Here is a 15,750-nt window from a genome sequence, read left to right as displayed (position 1 = left end):
CGCACTAAATTTCGGGGTGGGGAGCCCCAGGCTGGGGGGGCCAAACCCCAGAAGGCCCTGGCCCTGCCCCTTTCCCCCAGCCACAGAGTGTTTGGTGGTTTCCCAGTTTTTGTGCAGTTTCCCCCTTTCTAAAAGCTTGAAATCCCTCTTCTAAGGCTTCATTACTGGCAGGAAGAGATTTCAGCTCCAATAGGCTGGTATTTTGCCCCCCCCCTTGCCTTCAGCTGGACCCCCCACTAGAATGCAGCCCCCAGAGCTTCTACAAAATGGGATTGGGCACTTCCGTCAAAAGAGCTCCCCCCTCGCCCTGCTAAATGGAACAAAAGTGAATGGATGGGGAGTGAATGGCTCCTGGGATTGCAATTGGGCTGCTCAGAGAATCCAACCAGCCAGTGATAACCCCGTTTCCACTGGATCGGGGCTGGGTGCTGAACCCCTTCATCACAGCTGCCAAGAGCGTGGAAAGCCTGGCACTGTCAAAATCACAGGCCGAGACAAAGGCCTTTGTTCTGGGTGGCTTGGGGCTGGCTTGTGATGGTGCGTATTTGCACAGATTCCCCGGCGGCATTTCCAGCGCCTGGCCGCTGAGTCAGAACGCTCAGTCACAGTGTCTGCACTCTACTTGAAGGGTTATGGAGCACACCTGAACCCTTCCTGTCCTCGCAGGGTCACCCGGGTGCAAGCACAGTATGTCTTCAAAACTTCCTGGAGAAGTCCTGGGGTGGGTGCAGGGGGGGATGCCTCCGTGCGGAGGCAAAGAAGGTTCAGGGCCAGGGTGGAGGTCTGCACCCTTCCTGGGGAAGGCAATTCCGAGATTCCAGTCTAGCGGCCCGTTCCTCAGGCGGCTTCAGGGGCAGCAATATCAGAACCCCAATGGGGTCATCCCATGAAGTTGGCAGGTGGGAGGTTCAGGACAGATCAAAGGAAGGGCTTCTTCACGGTGCATGGTTAACCTCTGGAATTGGCTACCCCAAGATGCAGGAGTGGCCACCACTTGGGAGAGCTTTAAAAGGGGATGGGCAAATTCATGGAGGGGAAAGCTATCAGTAGCTACTAGTCCTGGTGCCTCTCTACTCCCTCCAGTATCTGTGCACTATGCCTACATGCTCCAGTTGCTGGGGAACATGGGCGAGGGCGCTGCTGTGCTCATGTCCTGCTTCTGGGTTTCTGTGGAGGCTGGGCTGCATGGGCCTCGCTCTGAGCCGGCCTCAGGGCTCTTCTGATGCCCCCGACTTCTTTGAGCCTTTCAAAGAGGGGCCGACGCTGGTGGCCAGCGCAGCAGCCTCCAGTGGCAGAGAGTTCCGCCGGCCGAGGGGATGGCTCCCCGAAGGTGCCGCGAGCACGGGCCTTCTCCCACCCCGGGCCCCCCGGGTGGGGGGGCTACGCGCTTCCTGCTGGCCGGGGGCGCTGGGAGCGGCAGCCCCAGCCCCCTGGCGGGGCCCCCCCGACCAAGGCCGCGCTGGATGGCTTCCGCGCCGCGTCCCGAGAGGCTGGGCCGCCGCCCCTGGCGGGGAGGATCCAGGCCGGCTCCGGCGGGGCGGGCGTGCGGGGGCCTGCGCGGGGCGGGGCGGGGATCCCCTGCCGGGCCAGCCAGCGGAGCGCGGCGCGGGCGTCGCAGGCAGCGCGCTCCGGCTTCAGCGCAGCCTCGGCGCCGGAGGGCGCGCGGGCGAAGAGGCGGAGGCGCGCGCGGGCGCCTGCTCAGCTGCGCGGCGGCGGCGGCGGCGGCGGCGGCTCCTTTGTCCGGCCTGGGCGGCGGGAAGTTCGAACAGGCGGGGGAGCGCAGCCCTCGCCGGGCGGCCGGGGCCCCAGGTGAGCGGGCGCGGCGGGGGCGGGCAGCTGAGGCGGCCGCCGGAGGGAGGCAGAGCGCGCCTGCCGGCGCCCCGGCGGTGGGGCGCCGTCGACCCTCTGCCCGGGCGGGTCCTCGCGGCCGCAGCCTGCCGCGCCCTGGGGCCGCGCGGGCGGGGGTCGCACGGAGCGCCGGCTCGCCCCCGAACGTCTCTTTCGACGCGGGCGCCCCAGCCAGCTCCCACCCCGTTGCCCTGCAAGATCCCGTCCTCCGCCGCGTGCTGATGTGAGCCCGAGCGAAACCTCTCCCTCTTCCCGGCTGTGCTAGGAGGGCGGCTTCAGTGTGTGATTTAGGTCGCAATCCTAGGCACGTTTAGACGGGGGGGGGGGCTACAGCCCCCAGAATTCCCCAGCCAGCGTGGGGATGGTGGGAGTTGTAGGCCGTTTTTCCCCGTCTAAACATGCCTAGGGTCGCGCCCTCACAGACTTTCTGCATTAAGAAAAAAGATGGGGAAACCGGCAGGGAGCCAAGGCTGGGCTGCGAGTAGAAGCTGGCAACCCCTGGATTGCCGTGGCTGAGGCAGGGCGAACGTGGTGGGATGAAAGCCTTGCCTGGCAGCACGCTGAGGCGGCAATCCTGTGCCCCTTTGCCTGGAAGTAGATTCCACTGGACGCAGTGGTATTTACTTCCAAGAAAACCTGCTCTGGATTGCACTGCCAGGCTGAGAACAGACATTTCTGTTTGCTGATCGGGAAGCTGCTGACTTCCCGTTTGGAGCCCCCTGAGAATGGGGCAACTCTGGCTAGCTGGCTCTGCCCCCCAGGGTGCCAAAACCCTGAGCGCAGTCAGGCAAAACTGGAACAGCCTCTTCCTCAGATGTCTGTGACCCACAGTGTGCTTTCAGTGACAGAAGAAGACATCAAGGAGACATCAGGAAATTTGCCACCTTGCTGTTCCCAGGGAATGAGGGTCCAGGAATGTGATGAGCGCATCACTGGACACGGGGGTGGGGGGGGAGGGGGTGGCAGCGCCAGCACAGGGGTTCAAAACAGAAGCCAAAGAAACTGAGAGGATGGAGAAAGACCCCTCCAAGATGTCTGGGTTAATCTGCCTGGGGTCACCCAGGATGCTCAAAGACCAAAAGCCTGGCCTGGCCTTCCAGTTTAATTAAGAGTTCACAACCCCTGTGGTTCCTTGGACAGGGAGAGGTGACTTATTTAATCCAATGAACAGCCTGTTTATTTATTTTACTTATAATACTTTTATACTGCTTAATGGAGTAAAATCCCTAAGTAGCTCACATTAAAAGTACAATTGAAAATACAATGTAGCAAGATAAAATAGTAAACAATTACAAACATTTTAATAAGACCAGTAAAACAGGGCAGTAATATAACTCTTCACAGGTCAGGGAAAGCCTGCATGACCAGATATGTTTTCAAGAGGCGTTTGAAACTTGGCACCATTTCCACCTCAAACTGAGAGAGTGTTCCAAAGAGAGGGTGCCACCACTGAGAAGGCTTTTGTGCCATTACCTGGTGACATTCCACAGGTTGCGGAATTACCGGTAAGGTCTCCTCCGAAGATCTCAGGGGTTGATTTGGCATATATGGGGAAGGCAGTCGGCTAGGTACCCTGGTTCTAAGTTGTTTATGGCACCAGCCATACACAGAGTTTGCACAATCCAGCAACATAAGCAGGGGAAGAGAGGAGCACGTCGCTAGCTATGCACAAGCAAGGCACAATTTTAAAAATGGCTCACCACACCCCAGGCCTCAAGCGTGCCTCCCTGTCTGAAGAGCCACTCCTTTCTCACAGGGGCAAGGAGCAAAGAGATTCCAGTGCAGACACCTGAGGATCTGATTGGTGCGCTACCTGGCTCCCTTGATAAGGAGGAGGAAGGTGAGCCTGCCAGAGGTTAGGCTGCCCTTTGCTCCTTCCTTATAGCTTCCGCCTCACTCCTTGTGGGATGAGGCAAAGACATAGCTTGGGGCCGCTCCAGCATTGGGGTGTGGAAATTGCTGCCGGCTGCACTTGACACCTCTTGTCAAAACCTCCCCTGGTTTGTTGGTTCTTGTTCTGCAGAGAAACAGGTATTCTTTCCTTCCAGGAATGAAGGCTTTTGGAAGAGAAGGGGTGGGTGAGTGCACACAGGGTGGTAATGAGGGGTTTTGCACGGGCGACTGAAAGGAGGACAGCTTCTCATTTTGCATCAAGCATTCCATGGCACTAATTGCTTTTTTCAAAAAATGGCAGTGTTCTTTCCAAACTTGGCTTTTTTGCGGTGGGGCGGCTTGTTACTAGGGTCTGGTTCGGCAGTTGTGGGGCCTGGTGTTTTGAGACTCTTGGCTTTTGTGTTTCAAAAGGGCCAGGCTCTGGCCCTTGGAGCTGTGCAGATTAAAGGTGCCACTCTGTGGGCCGTGCCTGGTGACACTGAGAGGTGGCAGGGAGAGCAAAAGGAGAGGCGGGAGCACTTCGCCCCTTGCCACAAGTAACAGAAGGCAATCGTGCAAATACCCGTAAATCTGCTGCAATCCTGCACAGAATTCAGCTTGAATTCAGCCTCGTTTGGACAAACTTCACACAAAACTTTGCTTTCTTCTACCATAGTTTAGTATTTATTTCCTTATTTGCAGCACTTTAGCCCCCCTTTCAGCCAAAAAGAGTGGCTGACAAAGGTGAATAATGAACCAGTCCCTGCCCTCAGGGTTGCGATCTAAAAGATAGGATGGAAAAGGGTTTGGGAGGGAGGAGGGGGAAAAAACTCGGGCACCAGTTTGTGGTTTCAAAGCTCTTCTGGGTGTCCTCTTGGGCAGGGATCGGTGAAACAAGCCGCCTGCAGCGACCCCTTCTTCAGCCCATGTCCAGGAACGGGGCTGGGCTGGTTTCCCTCTTGCTGGGATGTTCCTCCTGGGAGGCGGGCAGCGCAGCCTTGGTTCTCTGGCCAAAGGATAAAGGCCAGAGTCTGCAGTCCCAGGGAATAACGCAGAGAACCCCACGGTCCTGACGGCTGTTCGCATTTTACAGATGGAAAAATGATGCCATTGATAATCCTGCACCAAAGTTGGTGTGGAACCCGTGGCTTCCCCAGATCCAATTCTGCCCCCTCCCACTGCTTTCCCCCATGGCGTTTCTCGTCTCTTAATCAAGCTTCCAAAGTGTCAAATGGTGCAGGAAACAGGAGACTCTTGCAGGCGGCGCTTGCAGAAGCTCAGAATCTGGGCACAGGAATGTGCAGGTCCTCGGTGGATTAAGCCGGGCCCCCTGCAGTCTGTCTCCATGTGGCCTCTTCCTCCCCTCCTCTCCCTGCTCCTCCAGGTGACGACGATGCTGTCGGACAAAGTGGAGAAGCGGATCGCCTCGTCCGTCTTCATCACCCTCACCCCCCCCAAGAGGGACAGTTATGTCGAGAGTGAAACAAGGCTGCAGAAGGCTCCCCTTCGCCCCAGCAACCACCTCCCCGAGGAGGCGCTGAAGCCGACGGCCCTCACCCCCTCCCAGACATCCGCTGGGGCCATGAAAGGAAGCAGGGGGAGCTACCCAGGAGCCGCTGGCGTGCCCAGCAGAGGTGAGCAAAGCAGGGAAGTACAACATCCCCGTCTGATCGGGGCACAATAGGGGTCAAGTGCAGGCAGGAGGCCAACTGGAAGAAACTCTGGCTCAGGGCTTTGATTTTAGCAGGAGCTCACTCCAAGGCTCAGCCCTAAACCCATCTCCAGTGCTAGAGGTGTGAATGAATGATTAAGAAAGGCCATTCCGAGCATCTGCAGAGTGCATCCGACTTGCCAGCAGCAGCAGCCTTAACTATGCCCAGAGTGTAGTGCATTTTCCATTCTGGAGATCAGCCCCATTAGAGCAGGGATGGGCAGAAGATCAATCTCCAGATGTTTTGGACCTCAGCTCCCAGCATTCCTTACCATTGGCCACATGCAGGCAGGGGCTTCTGGGAGTTGAAATCCAAAACACCTGGAGAACTACTTTCTGCCCACCCCTGCTCTAGAGCATAGGAAGTAGTAATAAGGAATGAAGTGCCTCCTGAGCTTGTACAGAGTATAATTTCCTATCTGCTCAAAACATCTGGGATTAGATAGGAGGGATTGAGGCTTCCAGGCCTCTTGTGGCATATCATCCAGGCAGGCTTGAGTCCCAGGAGCTCTTAGAGATGTACCATTTAAAAAATAGGCAACCGAGTTTCTAGTCCTTAAGACAGATGCTGTTCCTTGTCTGTTTCAGGTTGCTCTAACTTGCCACCTCCTCCCACCATCCTGCCAGGTAATGCTGGGGACACTGACCTAGATAGTCTCTTTCCTCCTCTTCCTCCACCGCCACCACCGTATTCAAATCCCTTCTCTGTGGAGACTCTTGGTCCTGATTTCCAGAAGCAAACAGCAGTTTTGCCCAGATCCCTGCAGGTAATTTTCCATCTTTTTAAAGGGCCTTCCAGACCAGACAGTTAAGAGTGCAATAAATGTGTGGTTGCTACTGAACTTGCTTGAACACTAGCTGTTTTCTGTAGAACCAATGTACTGTTTTAGCTTTGTTATTACAGTGAAGCCAAGTGAGGGCTATTTCCACACCAGAGCCCTTTAGCACTGCTGAGGGATTGAGATGGGGTATTTTAGCAATTCGTTGGAAGTATAATTAAAATGGAGGGTTCACACAAATACTTATCCAGCAATGCTTTACCCATCCACAAGATCTTCCTCTACTTACATGTAAGTCCCATTTAGCAAATGCTCCCAGCACTATTAAAGGTTTCCTATTCTGCTATTTAAAATATAATGAAAATAAAAACAATTTAAAAGAAACCAGTAATTAAAGCTCTCCATCGCCAGTGCCATGGGAACAGAAACTGTCATTGGGGCAATAAGAGAGGCTATTTGACACAAATTCCCCACCCACTAACAACAGGAAACAATAAAATGGGAAGAAACTCCCAGGAGGAAGCTTTTAACTAAAGGCACAAGAGCCCTTAAAGGATTCAGTCATCCTTCATATATTCATATATCTCCTGGTGGAGCCTCCTATGAAGCCAGCCTCGAAGTCCACCCAGAAATATGTGCTGTTTTTAAAGTGCTAATTTCGTCCTGTTTTCCAGACTTCTTCGACATTTCCAGCAGAAATGAAACAATCTAAAATGCTGCCCTCGACCCTCGGTTGGACTGATGAGTGGCAGACAGAAAGGAAGGTGGAAAATATTGTTTCCACGGGTGAGAATAAACGACGTACCAAATTGAGGTGGTGGGGGGATCGGATCCTTTTGCGCTTTCCTTGTATTCTGACTTCCAAGGATGCCCACCTGAAAGTGGAGCCTGGGAAAGGGACCCACCAGCTCCAAACCCACAGTGATTCCTTCTTCCAGATATCTGCGCTTTTTGCCACAAGGCCATCTCCCCACGGGCTCCTGCCCTCGAGGCCATGAACAAACAGTACCACGCCGGCTGTTTTACGTGCCGGACATGTCACTGTGCCTTGGTGGGGCAGCGCTACTACCAGAAGGAGGGACGGCCCCTCTGCGTCACCTGCTACCAGGTAAATTTCTCCATCTTTGGGCATCTCACTTTGTGGCTCATAGCACGGATCCTGAGTAGTGAGCTGTAGTCTGAGGTCCCTTTTGGTCCCAATTCTTTCCCTTCAGATTGGAGGCAGGGGCATTGAGAACGGAGGCCCTGTGCATGGAGCACATCAGAAACACCGTAAACTAGAACTGTGAAGATGGGTCTGAAAAAGTCACATCTAACTTCTTGTCTCTCCTTCCTTCTGGATGCTCCCCTGCCCACAGAACACCCTGGAGAAGTGTGCCACGTGCCAGGCCTTGATCCTGACCCAAATTGTGCGGGCCATGGGCAAGGGATACCACCCAGAGTGCTTCACCTGTGTGGCATGTGGCCGAGCCATCGGGGATGAGACCTTTGCAGTGGGCGACAACGACGAGGTGCATTGCCTGGATGACTTCTACAGGTACAGCACTCGCGACTGTGAACTTCTTGGGAGGCAGATGGATTTTATCTTCTGCTCCCCACGCTTGTAAGATGCCATATGGGGTGCTTTGCATAAATGAAGCATGGAGGAACACAATTCAGCTGCATTAAAAGCACGTTGAAAACCCCTTTCTTTAAAAAAGGAAGAATTTGAGGGAAAAGGGAAGAAAATCTACCCCAATTGTGGATCTCCCTAAAAAGCACCCAGGGTATTGTAAGAGTCATTGGGCTAAGGTACGATTCACCTCATGACTAGTGGCAGTTACACGTTGTCCATCTGTCTCTTTTCCAGGAGGTTTGCTTCAGTGTGCGGTGCCTGTGAAAAACCCATTATTCCAAGCAAGGGCAAGGACTCCTACAAGATTGAATGCATGGGGAGAAACTTCCACGAAGATTGCTATCAGTGTGAAGTAAGTCTGAGCTAAAGTTTGGTGCTGCGCTTTTGAAGCTGTGCGATGAAGTGTGTAGGAGGGAGACTGAACCTGGGGAGGGGGGGTGATCTAGCTTAAAACTGAGTACCAGGGGCCAGTTTTTAATGTGAAATATGCATGTCTTTTAAAGGTTTTGAAGGATACCTAAAAAATAAACCAGTAGGAACATAGATGCAGAATTAATACTGAGATCACTTCCACCTCTCTCTCACATGCTATTCAGCCTCGCATCCTGTTATTTATTAAGGGCAGATAATTTTTCCAGGTTTGTGGGGGGAGTTTTGCCTATTTGATCAGCATGGAACATTAAAAAAAGGTTTTGCTGCAAACCTCTAAGGTCCCCTTGCTCACCACTTGGCACTCAGATTTTACATACAGACACCCACCCACCACACCTATTAAGGAGAGTGATGGTCCAAGATACAGTTCTATCAAATGAACACGAAAGAGAAATGAGAAAATATAGGGGGGTTTCTCAGGAATAAGGTACTGAATGTATAAACAAAACAAATGTGCTGGAGTGAAGCGGAGTTTGAAGGACTAAGAAGGAAATACATAATGTACATGTCCTTAAATGCACATTACTTGAATTTAAAAAGTACTTTATTTAAAAAGTAATTAATCTGTGTGTGAGTTCTTGGAATGTTTAGGGCGAGTGACCACTCAATGGACATCAAACTGTCTTACTTGCCTGTCTCATCCTTCCTGTCTCTTAGGAAGAGCAGAAATCAGGGATTTAAAATCTCAGGCTGGGGGCCAGATCCTGCCCACTTGTTGTCTCAGTCCCCACCGCCTTCTCCTTGCCCCACCCCTTTGCCTGACTACCAGTTGTTTGGTGGTTTTTGTGCAGCTTTTGTGCAGTCCTCCCCCCCCCCTTCTCAAAGGTCAAAATGCCTCTCTGAAGGCTGAGTTCCTAACAGGACAAGCTTTCAGTGCCAGTGTGCTGGGTGTTTAGGTATCTGGGCCCTGCCCTTCTGTCTTAGGCCCTGCCCATCATGGGAAGGTGGTCCCCGGTGGCTTCTCTGAAATGGAGGTCAGCCATTGGGCTGAAAGAGGTTTGACGGCCCTGGCCCAGAGGAGGGTGCGGGAACACCCCGCCCTTTGCAGCGCCTTCTGGGGTAGCACCACAGCCTAACTCTCGGCTTCCTCTGTGCTACAGCGATGCCAGGTCTTGCTGTCCCCAGAACCCACGGAGGAGGGATGCTACCCTCTGGACAGCCATCTCCTCTGCAAGTCCTGCCACATCCGACAGACCAAAGAATTGTCCTGAAGAACAAGATGCGACTATCTTTCTGGAGGCTGCAGCGCTGAGCAGAGGAGACAGGATGGTGTATTTTAGCATTCCGACATCCCATCTTACCCTTCTCCTGTTCTCGTCTTCCCTCTGAGCCTTTTTTTTAATTGTCTTTCTTTGTGGGGGTTTAATCCTGGGACTGAGTGAAATGCACTGCTTGGCAAAAGGACTTTTGATGGGACAGAGCCAAAGAAATTTCCCCCATCTCATGACTCTTCTGCGGCTTGCAGGACATTCCTCGCCAGTCAAGGCTAACAGCCTGCACTGCATATCCTGGGAAGAGACTGGGCCAGGTGGAGGCCTGCTGGAGTTCTTTTCACCACTAGAGGGCATGTGTGAGTTGTGGGCCAATTGGCATCTGCAGGCCGGATTCACCCTGTGGGCCGCCAGCTGCTTCCCACAGATGGAATGTGAACATTTGCTCCCCCCTGCCCCCCCCCAGGGCCAAAGAGACAGATGTAATGCATGGAACTCTTTCAGAAGGCCGCACTATTGGGGTGTGGACTTCAGTTGCAGGGAAGTGGATACATCCAAGTCTCCTTACTTGGGATTTCTTCCCTACTTTTTGCTGCATGAGTTCCGACGTGTTCATACAGCAAAACCCCAAAGCTGTCAGGAGCAAGAGGAATGTATCCCCACCCTGAATCCCATCTTCTTGGAGCAGTATAAATGGCAGCCCAACTTTGCAAGCTTTTCTCTACATGCTCCCTACTCCTCAGGACTTTATCTGATGTTCTGTGGTGGGTTGAGAAATCAGCTCATCTTAATTCACTGTGAGAATTTTAGTCTGAGGGTAACATGCCCTCTCTCAGAGAGGGTGGGGTGTCACTGCAGGGGGGGGGGAGTGCAGTAAATTGCTGAGAGGTATCTAAGTGAGGCTTTTTATGGGGTCTCTGAATGAAATGTTCCACATTCCCAGTTGGCCTCCTCCATGCTCTGTACAAGAGATAAGAATGCAGGAAGGAGGAGAGGACTGGAAAAAAATTCCGCTGGAATGTGACTACAAATGCATTACCCTTAATCTGTGGCAGGACTAAATTCCAGAACCTGATCTCAACAGCAGGGCTCAAACTTGTGAAGTAATAATGAGGGCGAGGCTGCTTTTGAGCAAGTACAGAGTGCGCCACAAACTAAGGACTACAAGCAGCCCTATGCAACTGGGGCAGGGGTAGAATGGCGTTCAGGACACAGAGAATGTCAGAACGGAGCCTTGGCATCTATTGTTGATTTTTTTTTAATTTGGAAATTAAACATTACATGTATATCTCCTATGTTATATATCTTTGAGAATCTGCCCCTGAATAAGAGCAAATTGTGACTCAAAAGCTTGTACCAGTATTTAGAGTCCTGCTGGACCACCATAACTTCTATCTGTGCTCCATAAAGATTTAAGTCAGTTTTGGAGGGCAGAAAGTCTTCCATCAATACATACCATGCCCACCGGGGGGCAGCACAAGGTAACATTATTTGCATTTACTCTAAGGACTCTTAATTTTCCTCTCCTAACTGCTTTGCTCCTTGATCTTTGCTACTCACTATGCAAACTGTGAGGGTACTAGGCCCTATTCATTTGAAGCTGCCATCTATTAAAAAAAAAAATCTAGTACTGCTTTTCTGTCTTCATTTAAAAACAAACTGATTATCTCACCAATCAGCTCTTTAAAAGTACTGAAACATGGGCAGGGGGGGCAAATTTAAGGTACAGGATGATTTTGTTTGCATGTAGTTGTGCCTCTGTCATCTTTCTCTGCTATTTGTTGGACTAACCCCCTCCATCATAGATTTACACGGATTTTTGCATGGCTTTCCCCTCTGGAAACAATATTAGGACAAAGCATTTTGTATCAACACTAAAGTGAAGCCCTCCAAAATATAGCCAACTGACCCAGCAACAACTGTACTGCCTTTAAGTGAACCTGATTAAAATCTGACTTGAAATGTAACAGGCTCCTTTTGTTTTGTCTCTCGGTGGTCCCAGGTATTACAGGCAATGTATTACAGGTCATATAATGCTGTCGTGCAACTAACTGCTTAAATCGGTTATAAACATGCATGTGACTAGTTCGCGGCAGGAATGCTGACTAGCTTCAGTGTGGGACAATTGTGCAAAGGAATGGGCAAAAGGCCTGGCTGCTAGATTGTCCGTGTCTGCTGGGGTCCCAATTCAGCAGGAAAAAGCGACCACTGGGGTAAGAAGATATTGGGGCAGCAGCGAGAGCTAATTATGGCAAACGGGTGGGAAAGGTAGAAGTTCCAGAGCCAAAGGCATCAGTGGGTTGGTGGAACCCCATCCAGTGCCCGTTGCGGTCTTCCCAGAGCCTCGTTTTGCATGAAAAACAACATACAGATATAAGAAATGAGGTTGCCAGAACATGAATGCAGAAGGCTCATAATGCCCCTAGCATCCCAGTTAATATTTCTTTTATTGCTTTATTACAGGGGTGCCAAACCTCTTTTGGCCCATTCCATCTGGAGAAGCTCTCGGGGGCTGCATTCCAGTGGTGGGCAGGGCTGAAGGCAAAGTGGGCAGAGCCAAAGTATAAAAAATACCAGCATTTCCACCTTTTAGAACTGGTGGGGCGATGCATAAAAGCCAGGAAATAGCCTCAAAGGTGCCGAAGGGGAACTTCTTTATTTGAGCCCAACTCGTTTCAGAGATTAAAACTGCTGCGTTGGGGCAATCTTATAAAATGCAAATGCTGAAAACAAGCTAAGCCAGTTTACAAAGGTGGTATCCTTCATACACCATCAAGACCTCGGGGGGGTCCTCAGATGGTCATGCCCCCTATATAAGGTCGCATATAGCCATCAGGACTTGTAGCCATTGAAAGCTTTCATCTTCCATGAATTTGTCCAATCCCCTTTTAAAGCCATCCAAATAACAGTTCACAACCCCATTAATAAAAAGGAAAGAAAAAAACCAGATTCAACACTTGTTGTTCAGTCGTTAAATCGTGTCAGATTCTTCGTGACCCCATGGACCATAGCACGCCAGGCCTTCCCGTCCTCTGCTCTCTCCCGGAGTGTGCTCAAGTTCATATTCATTGCATCAGTGATGCTATCTAGCCATCTCATCCTCTGCTGTCCCCTTCTCCTTCTGCCTTCAATCTTTCCCAGCATCAGGGTCTTTTCCAGTGACTTTTCTCTTCGCATTAGGTGGCCAAAATATTTGAGCTTCAGCTTCAGTATCTGTCCTTCCAATGAGCACTCAGGGTTGATTTCTTTTAGGACTGACTGATTTGGCCTCCTTGCAGTCCAGGGTCTTCTCCAGCACCACAGTTTGAAAGCATCAGTTCTTCGGTGCTCAGCCTTCCTTATAGTCCAGCTCTCACAGCCATACATTACTACTAGGAAAATCATAGCTTTGATTATACAGACCTTTGCCGGCAAGGTGATATCTCTGCTTCTTACTATGCTGTCTAGGTATGCCATAGCTTTCCTCCCAAGGAGCAAGCGTCTTTTAATTTCATGGCTACAGTCACCGTCTGTGGTGATCTTGGAGCCCAATATAAAATCTGTCACTGCTTCCATTTCTTCCCCTTCCATATGCCAGGAAGTGATGGGGTCAGATGCCATGATCTTAGTTTTTTTAATGTTGAGTTTCAAACCAGCTTTTGCCCTCTCCACTTTCACCCTCAACAAGAGGCTCTTTAGATCCTCTTCGCTTTCTGCCATTAGGGTGGTATCGTCTGTGTATCTGAGGTTGTTGATAATTCTCCCGGCAATCTTAATTCCGACCTGTGGTTCACCCAACCCTGCATTTCTCATGATGTACTCTGCATATAAGTTAAATAAGCAGGGCGACAATATGCAGCCTTGTCGTACTCTTTCCCAATTTTGAACCAATTGTTTGTTCCATGTCTGGTTCTTACTGTTGCTTCTTGGCCCTCATACAGGAGACAGATAAGGTGGTCTGGTGCTCCCATCTCTTTCAGAATTTGCCAGAGTTTGTTGTGATCCACACAATCAAAGGCTTTAGCGTAGTCGATGAAGCAGAAATAGAAGTTTTTCTGGAATTCTCTTGCTTTCTCCATGATCCAGCGAATGTTGGTGATTTGATCTCTAGTTCCTCTGCCTCTTCGAAACCCAGCTTGTACTTCCGGTAGTTCTCGGTTCACATACTGCTGAAGCCTAGCTTACAGGATTTTGAGCATCACCTTGCTGGCATGTGAAATGAGCGCAATTGTACAGTAGTTTGAACACTCTTTGGCATTGCCCTTCTTTGGAATTGGGATGTAAACTGACCTTTTCCAGTCTTGTGGCCACTGTTGAGTGTTCCAAATTTGTTGGCATATTGAGTGCAGCACTTTAACAGCATCATCTGGATTCATTGAGCAGGGGGTTGGACTCGATGGCCTTGTAGGCCCCTTCCAACCCTACTATTCTATGATCTTTTAGGATTTTAAATAGCTCAGCTGGAATACTGTCATCTCCGCTAGCTTTGTTGTTACTAATGCTTCCTAAGGCCCACTTGACTTCACTCTCGAGGATTTCCGGCTCAAGTTCAGTGACCGCACTATCATGGCTATTAGGGACATAAGATCTTTCCTGTATAGTTCTTCTGTGTATTCTTTCCACCTCTTCTTAATCTCATCTGCTTCTGTTAGGTCCCTGCCTTTTTTGTCCTTTATCATGCCCGTCTTTGCACAAAATGTTCCCTTGAGATCTCCGATTTTCTTGAAGAGATCTCTAGTCTTTCCCATTCTGTTGTTTTCCTTGATTTCTTTGCATTGTTCATTTAAGAAGGCCTTCTTGTCTCTCCTTGCTATTCTTTGGAACTCTGCATTCAGTTGGATATATCTTCCCCTTTCTCCCTTGCTTTTCGCTTCCCTTCTCTCCTCAGCTACTCGTAAAGCCTCCTCAGACAGCCACTTGGCTTTCTTGCATTTCTTTTTCTTTGGGAAAATTGAGTTGCTGCCTCCTGAACAATGTTACGGACCTCCGTCCATAGTTCCTCAGGCACTCTGTCTATCAGGTCTAATCCCTGAAATCTATTCCTCACCTCCACTGTATATTCATAAGGGATATGATTTAGGTCATACCTGAATGGTTTAGTGGTTTCCCCTACGTTCTTCAATTTAAGCCAAAATTTTGCAACAAGAAGCTCATGATCTGAGCCACAGTCAGCTCCAGGTCTTGTTTTTACTGACCGTATAGAGCTTCTCCATCTTTGGCTGCAAAGTACATAATCGGATTTCGATACTGACCATCTGGCGATGTCCATGTGTAGAGTCGCCTCTTGTGCTGTTGGAAAAGAGTGTTTGCTATGATCAGTGTGTTCTCTTGGCAAAACTCTATTAGCCTTTGTCCTGCTTCATTTTGTACACCAAGGCAGTCCATGTATCTAAATAAGCATTCAGATAAAATTGACAATTGTGGGATATACATTCAAATGCAGCGACAGCAGTAAGATCTTCAGACCACTGAACGATAGGTGGTGGGTGTTTTATCCTCCCAGGCTTGAAGTACAAGTCTCTTTGCAGCTCAAAGTCCGCTTTTGCTGTCTATCTTGTAAAACCCCTCTTCACAGGAATATAATTTAAAACTGTATAAAGAGATACAATTATCTCAGCCTTTTTGAAGAGCAACATGAGCCTTGACTTCTAACCAGGAGGAAGCCACCACTGGGCACACCTGCACCATTATGCCTCAACAAGGCATTATCTGTATTGCATTGCCACCATTTCCAAGTGTCCTGTTTCCAACACACACAAAAGCTGCAAGGACCAACACCACAAATGACCCAAGGAGCTATTAAAAATGCTTTCAAAAATACACACATGGGTGCATGCTCTCCATCCCAGCTTTGAGATTGTACAACCGGTCTCTTTCATTCCCTAATCCCCTATCTCTTCACTTCAAGGTTAATGATTTGCATTTTTACTTTTTGCTCTTGGCAAGTAATTCTTGGTTCCCTTGATAGAATAATTCAAGAAAATGAACTAAAACCACCATGGAATCTAACCAAGGTGTTTTGCCAGCACAGTTAGAGAGGTGTCTTTTGCCACTTAATTGGCGCCCCTAAAAAATATAGCTGTCCCTGGCAAGCACCTTCAGGTTGTCATGTAATTGTGCAGGAAAGAGTAGACACGTGACCAATGCAGAATGCCATTTTGTGCTTTTCTTTTGCCAGTTTGGGAGACATCGGTAGAGTGGCCAGGTGTCCTGCTTTACAGAGGACAGTCCTCTATTTGAGGGCATTCTCTGAAGGGCTGTCCTGTCCAGATCTGCCGTAAAGATACATAACAACGAGAAGTC

The 15,750-nt window shown here is 50.1% G+C and overlaps 1 protein-coding gene across 7 annotated transcripts; it reads left to right on the top strand.

The window, feature by feature from the left end:
- The first annotated feature begins 1,549 nt into the window (after positions 1 to 1,549).
- On the top strand, positions 1,550 to 11,433 carry FBLIM1 (filamin binding LIM protein 1). 7 transcript variants are annotated; one of them, XM_084822313.1, is made up of 9 exons: positions 1,556 to 1,809; positions 3,193 to 3,353; positions 5,105 to 5,354; positions 6,020 to 6,198; positions 6,885 to 6,996; positions 7,149 to 7,318; positions 7,569 to 7,747; positions 8,060 to 8,177; positions 9,358 to 11,433. In XM_084822313.1, exons 3-9 carry the CDS (start codon positions 5,114 to 5,116, stop codon positions 9,466 to 9,468), a joined length of 1,110 nt encoding a protein of 369 aa, XP_084678439.1. In that variant the 5' UTR covers positions 1,556 to 1,809; positions 3,193 to 3,353; positions 5,105 to 5,113; the 3' UTR covers positions 9,469 to 11,433. The 7 variants fall into 7 exon arrangements, with proteins under 7 accessions (XP_084678440.1, XP_084678439.1, XP_084678442.1 ...); XM_084822316.1 differs by having other exon boundaries at positions 1,581 to 1,809; positions 6,059 to 6,198; XM_084822314.1 differs by lacking the exon at positions 3,193 to 3,353 and having other exon boundaries at positions 1,550 to 1,809.
- Positions 11,434 to 15,750: the final 4,317 nt, after the last annotated feature.

This window comes from Heloderma suspectum, chromosome 15 (genome assembly GCF_057233095.1).
Source record: "Heloderma suspectum isolate Gila_16-S chromosome 15, 16-S_ref, whole genome shotgun sequence".
Lineage (NCBI taxonomy): Eukaryota > Metazoa > Chordata > Lepidosauria > Squamata > Helodermatidae > Heloderma > Heloderma suspectum.
This window is presented reverse-complemented; position numbering and strand designations above follow the sequence as displayed.